Below are 6,567 nucleotides of genomic sequence, written 5' to 3'. Positions count from 1 at the left end.
AACGGAGGATCTAGGGTTAGGAATATGATCACATACTAAAGGAGAATCTAGGGTTAGGAATATGATCACATACTAACGGAGGATCTAGGGTTAGGAATATGATCACATACTAAAGGAGAATCTAGGGTTAGGAATATGATCACATACTAACGGAGGATCTAGGGTTAGGAATATGATCACATACTAAAGGAGAATCTAGGGTTAGGAATATGATAACGTATTAAAGGATGATCTAATGTTAGGAATATGATCACATACTAACGGAGGATCTAGGGTTAGGAATATGATCACATACTAAAGGAGAATCTAGGGTTAGGAATATGATCACATACTAACGGAGGATCTAGGGTTAGGAATATGATCACATACTAAAGGAGGATCTAGGGTTAGGAATATGATCACATACTAAAGGAGAATCTAGGGTTAGGAATATGATCACGTACTAACGGAGGATCTAGGGTTAGGAATATGATAACGTATTAAAGGATGATCTAATGTTAGGAAAATGATAATGTAGACTTTTCAACAGTTAAATATAAAGTATTTCTTGAGTTGTCGACGTAGAATCTCCCGAGTCTGGCAGTTTGGTGTGTTTACTTTCGGGAAGCTTGAAATCTTGACCAAGTATCTTTGTTAATTTCTGAGAAGGTTGAACTTTCGGAGTTATGCCAGCAATCAATCGCTGAAAAAAAAAAAGGAAACAAAACGATGAGTTATATATTACAGATCTAATTATTAACTTCTCATCATATATATGTTATATTTGGAAACTATAAAATACATAATATATACGTGTAGTTCACCAACGTCTTGTTGTGCCGTCGGTATAGTCAGTACAAGTGTCCAAAATATACTATAAAATTATCAATAACTATGTGTACAGTTTTTATATGTTTCAATCCGAAGAAACTTGTGAATAATCTTTAAAACTAAAAACACTAAAACTACTCACGTCCTTCAGAGAACCTGGTGTGACTAACAAGAAATAAACAGCATAGGACGGAATCCATACCATCGAAGCCAGAGCTATCCCCCAGCCTAAGAGCTCCCCCCACCAAGGATAAACGTAAGTCTCTGCGTACACCAGAGGTTTGTATCTAACAACCGAAAACAGGAATATTCCCTAAAGGAAATATTTTGTTTAGAATTAGAAACAATTGATTCTCTCAGAGAAACTGAAATAAAATTGAACGTTATGTGTATATATATATATTTGTCACTAAAGATAAGGTATTTATTTATATGATTTGGACATTGTGAGAAATATTACTGAATTAACATCATGTCTGTTTTATCGAGTAAGTAAGATAAACGATCTGTTATTACAGTTAACATAAAGTACTCTTGATCGCTGTGGGTTCAAAGACCTCCTCATGGTTTACAGAGGACCAGTGTACAGATCGAGCTCCTCCATCATCCTCATTTACTTTATTAACTATTTACAGAAGACCAATATACAGATCGAGCTGAGGATGATGGAGGATTTACTTCATTAACTATTTACAGAGGACCAATGTACAGATCGAGCTCCTCCATCATCCTCGTTTACTTCATTAACTATTTACAGAGGACCAATGTACTAATCCAGGTCCTCCATCATCCTCGTTTACTTCATTAACTAACTTCATTAACTATTTACAGAGGACTAATGTACAGATCGAGCTCCTCCATCATCCTCGTTTACTTCATTAACTATTTACAGAGGACCAATGTACTGATCGAGCTCCTCCATCATCCTCGTTTACTTTATTAATTAAACCGTCGAATATCCTTTATTTAAACCAACGTAATTTAAAACACAACATTAAACTTACCAAACAAACGGCTGGAGAAACAAAAACCCAGCTAGTGAGAAAATACCAGTTTGGCCGATGTCCTGTCATCTCTTCAATGTTGCTAGAAAACCTTTTTACGCCTGAAATAATTTACTGTTATTACTACTTTTAGAAATTCGTAGCTTTACAAAGTGGTAACATAAAACCTGAATTCAACACACAAACAAATCTACAAATTAAAAGTCCATTTGTTAATGAATAGTACTGAATTATATTGAAAACAATTGAAAATCCCGCAACAGATAAAAACAAAACTTAAATTGTGTAAATAATCGGCTCTTGAGTATAATAAGACACGGATTAAAGATAATAAAAAGTTAACTGACACATCTAAACCGACACATCTTTAATACAACAGCACGTTCTAGGTTTAACTCGTGTATAATAAGACACCATTTTTAGGGTTAACTTATGTACAGTACAACATCACGTTCTAGGGTTAACTCGCGTATAATAAGACACCACTTTTTTTAGGGTTAACTTGTGTACAGTACAAAAGCACGTTCTAGGGTTAACGTACGTATAACACAACACTATTTTATAAAGTTAAAAATGTAAATGGTACAACAACACATTCTAGGAACAAGATAACACCAGTGAAGCCACAGAAACAAACAGGTATATTAGAAGTGACGTAATAATTAATGGTCTGTTTTACTAATGTAAAACATTTGATTTCACTTCACGCTACAACTGATACACAGTTTGGAACTTACCATAGACCCACGTGATAGCTATAGTTTGGAAGAAAGCAGTAAACAGTAGAGTCATTCCACTGGCAGAATAATAATCCATCAGTTGAAATATGTACATGCCCCCCTGAAAAACAAAAAGATTGTTTTGGTAAATAATAGAATCTGTTTAAACAAACTGAAACATATTATTATTGTTCTGGTCATTAAGTGAATTTTTACTAACAATACAAATTAAAGGGTGAATATTACTGGACAGTTCTGTGATCGGTAGAAACAACGAAGAAAGTGGTATTATCTTGGTGTTGGGTATCTTACATGATTAAACATTAATGTGTTAAATTCATATTCGTGTCCCGGTTTGTTTTATTAAAATGTAGTATGATAACACTGTATAAATTCATGATCTCAAAAAAATACGTAGGTTCAAGGAGTCTTGATACAAGATGATAAAAATACCCTATAACCCGAGTGATTTCGAAAGGTGGGCCTTTCTTCTTCAGGGGCAAACTGGGAATACTGAATAAAGATATTACTTGAAAACAAATCATAAGTTCAGAAATATATAAAATACCATATACATTTCCTTTGGGTGACATCTATTGATAAGTTCTATAAACATTTTAATATTCACCTGCTGGAAATAAATAAAGATAAAATGCTCATAGAGATGAAGATACTGACAAGAGCTGCTAAATTAGCGACATTTCAATCGACCAATCATTAGATGTCATGTACTACACACCCATCATTAGACGTCATGTACTACACACCAATCATTACCCGTCATGTACTACACATCCATCATTAGACGTCATGTACTACACAACAATCATTAGACATCATGTACTACACACCAATCATTAGACATCATGTACTACACACCCATCATTAGACATCACGTACTACACACCCATTATTAGACATCACGTACTACACACCAATCATTAGACGTCATGTACTACACACCAATCATTAGACGTCATGTACTACACACCCATCATTAGACATCATGTACTACACACCAATCATTACCCGTCATGTACTACATATCCATCATTAGACGTCATGTACTACACACCAATCATTAGACGTCATGTACTAACACATCCATCATTAGACATCATGTACCACACACCAATCATTAGACGTCATGTACTACACACCCATCATTAGACATCATATATTACACACCAATCATTACCCATCATGTACTACACATCCATCATTAGACGTCATGTACCACACACCAATCATTAGACATCATAATGATTGGTGTGTAGTACATATTGGTTTGTTTTGTTTTTCATAGTTCTGCACTGTGGAAACTCTGATAACAGGAATTGTGGACGAGTGGGCAGCTGTCTTGAGACCACGAAGGAAATTATTTACTGTAGGAATGGTCATCCTATTGTACCTGTTAGGTCTCCCGATGGTCACTCAGGTATGTCCAGGTACAGTACACTGTTTCAAAAAATCAGTAAAACGAAGAAATTATTATTATGAAAATACTTGATGTGTCGGTGAACAATATAAACATCAATATCAAATTGTTCTTCAAGCCACCATCTTATCCAAGATGTCTTCAATGATGATATCGTAATGTAGATCAGTAGCATTAAATACTGTTGTTACACAGATAATAATGTTCACTGGTTTCTATAGGAATAAATCTGAAATGATAACTGTTTGTTGTATAATGTTGGGGGTTGGATGATGGGTAATAATGGATGTGTAGTACATGACGGGTAATAATTGGTGTGTAGTACATGATGTCTAAAGATGGATGTGTTAGTACATGATGTCTAATGATGGGTGTGTAGTACATGACGGGTAATAATGGATGTGTAGTACATGACGTCTAATGATGGGTGTGTAGTACATGACGTCTAATGATGGGTGTGTAGTACATGACGTCTTCATTTAATTGTTAGTAAGTGACCAATTCATGTATTATTCAAACGTTAATTCAGTATAGACATATATGTATAGTTATGTTTTTAAGTTACTTTCATCAGTATGCTCTGACAACATGTATAATTCGTCACCAAGTCTATAATCAACAGTTTAGGTGTTATATACTGTTAACTCTGAAACCAAATTGTTACTGTTTTAATGTCATTAAAAACCAGAAAAGATGCTAATAACTTTTATAATGATCCCTAGAGAAATTGTTTTAAAATGTATGTTGAGTTGTTTGTTATCTCACGACTTTTTAAGACTAGTGCGCATGTCAGAAAATGTAGTATTACTTATGTTGTGTTGTAATATGAATTTCTTTTATTCATATACAAGTTGATTACTATGGATTATTGCAGAATGTTGCTTTGAAAATTCTTACATAACAAGTTGTGGTTACATATTTAGTGTCTGATTTGTCAGGTATAAATTAATTGAATTATGAAACACACTGTAACACGTGTAGCAGGTAATGGACACATGTAACAACAAGTATATGTACCATACAACAAACATGTGTAGCAATAATAGGAGCTACTAGCCATGTAGCAGATATAGTTTATTACTGTCACACACATGACACATAAATGTAGCATGTAGCTACCATGTAGTTGGTTACTGATATATGTAGCACATGACAGGAAAACCTAGGAGGTATCTCCCATGTAGTTGGTTACTGTCACATGTAACAGATAACACAAATGTAGCATGTAGCTATCATGTAGTTGGTTACTGTCACATGTAACAGATAACACAAATATAGCATGTAGCTATCATGTAGTTGGTTATTGATATATGTAGCACATGACAGGAAAACCTAGGAGGTATCTCCCATGTAGTTGGTTAGTGTCACATGTAACAGATAACACAAATGTAGCATGTAGCTATCATGTAGTTGGTTACTGATATATGTAGCACATGACAGGAAAACCTAGGAGGTATCCCCCATGTAGTTGGTTACTGTCATATGTAACACATGTAGCATGTAGCTACCATGCAGCTGGTTACTGACACATATCGATAGCACTGTCATCATGTGCAGGAAGCAGACAAGAGTACACACTGACAAAAACATGCACACGTGTTAACAACTAAGCTGCCACTCGACACGTTGTTTGCGACCAAATAGTAGGGAATAGGTGGAAATAAAATTTGATATTAACGACACATCCGAAGGACTTATTTTGTTAAAAGGAAACATTAAACATCACACGCACACCAGGGAATAATATATGAGGTTCTTAGATCAGAATCGCTCTTAGCATCTAACACTGGTAACAGTATTGTTTCATCAGCTCCCGTTGCTACGCAGGTCTAATTTGGTGAAACATGCAAGGTCAGTACAATTAATGACAATGAAATCATTTTATTTCTTCAACTACAAGTTTTACAAGTTTCACGTATTAGGCCAAATTTTTCAAATAACGCTAAACAATCACTCACTTGCTAATTTTTTCCATACCCATCAGTTTTCTCGCATATCTCCTGTTCTTCGTTTAGATGTACAATCGGGTAAAAGGTAAACAGACTCAGCAACCAATCATCTCCACTTTAACGTAACTCACGTTTTTATACTGCTGAAATCGTTTACTTAACTTTCAAGGAGACTCCACACGTTGAGATAAACAAGAACACATACGTATAAATATGAAACAAAACGAAAACAGAGACTACAAAAGAACTACAGTATTTTAAGAATGTTGATGTACCTCAATACATATCAACATAGGTAACGCTTACCTGGCTGTTTATACCAAGAATTAATAGCATGAGGAAGAACACAACTGACCATAACGGGGGAGGTGGGAGCTGTAGAACAACTTCTGGGTAAACAAGGAAAGCCAACCCTGGACCTAAAGAAAACACACCATGTTAGATTAGACTGTGTTTCTATTCCAACAATAACATGACGGGTCACTGTGTTATAATACTTAGTGTATATTAAAACGTGTTGATACACTGTAACGTACCAATAGACGTTATATTTTAAATATTTTAGAACGAGGCTTAAGGACAAGATTAATACCAAAAAGAATAAAATTTGTTCGGGAATATTTTGTTACACGTTGATTTAGTAGTGA

General features: G+C 34.8%; 1 protein-coding gene across 1 annotated transcript; it reads right to left on the bottom strand.

Moving 5' to 3' along the window:
• Positions 1-9: 9 nt before the first annotated feature.
• LOC111083101 (sodium- and chloride-dependent GABA transporter 2-like) lies at positions 10-6,339 on the bottom strand (the record flags this gene model as incomplete). Its single annotated transcript, XM_022379355.1, has 5 exons — positions 10-682; positions 953-1,123; positions 1,815-1,915; positions 2,552-2,654; positions 6,227-6,339. Coding segments are annotated over 5 exons (641 nt in total), but the record flags the coding sequence as incomplete, so codon positions are not given.
• Positions 6,340-6,567: the final 228 nt, after the last annotated feature.

Source organism: Limulus polyphemus, unplaced genomic scaffold (assembly GCF_000517525.1).
Source record: "Limulus polyphemus unplaced genomic scaffold, Limulus_polyphemus-2.1.2 Scaffold8168, whole genome shotgun sequence".
Taxonomy (NCBI): domain Eukaryota; kingdom Metazoa; phylum Arthropoda; class Merostomata; order Xiphosura; family Limulidae; genus Limulus; species Limulus polyphemus.
This window is presented reverse-complemented; position numbering and strand designations above follow the sequence as displayed.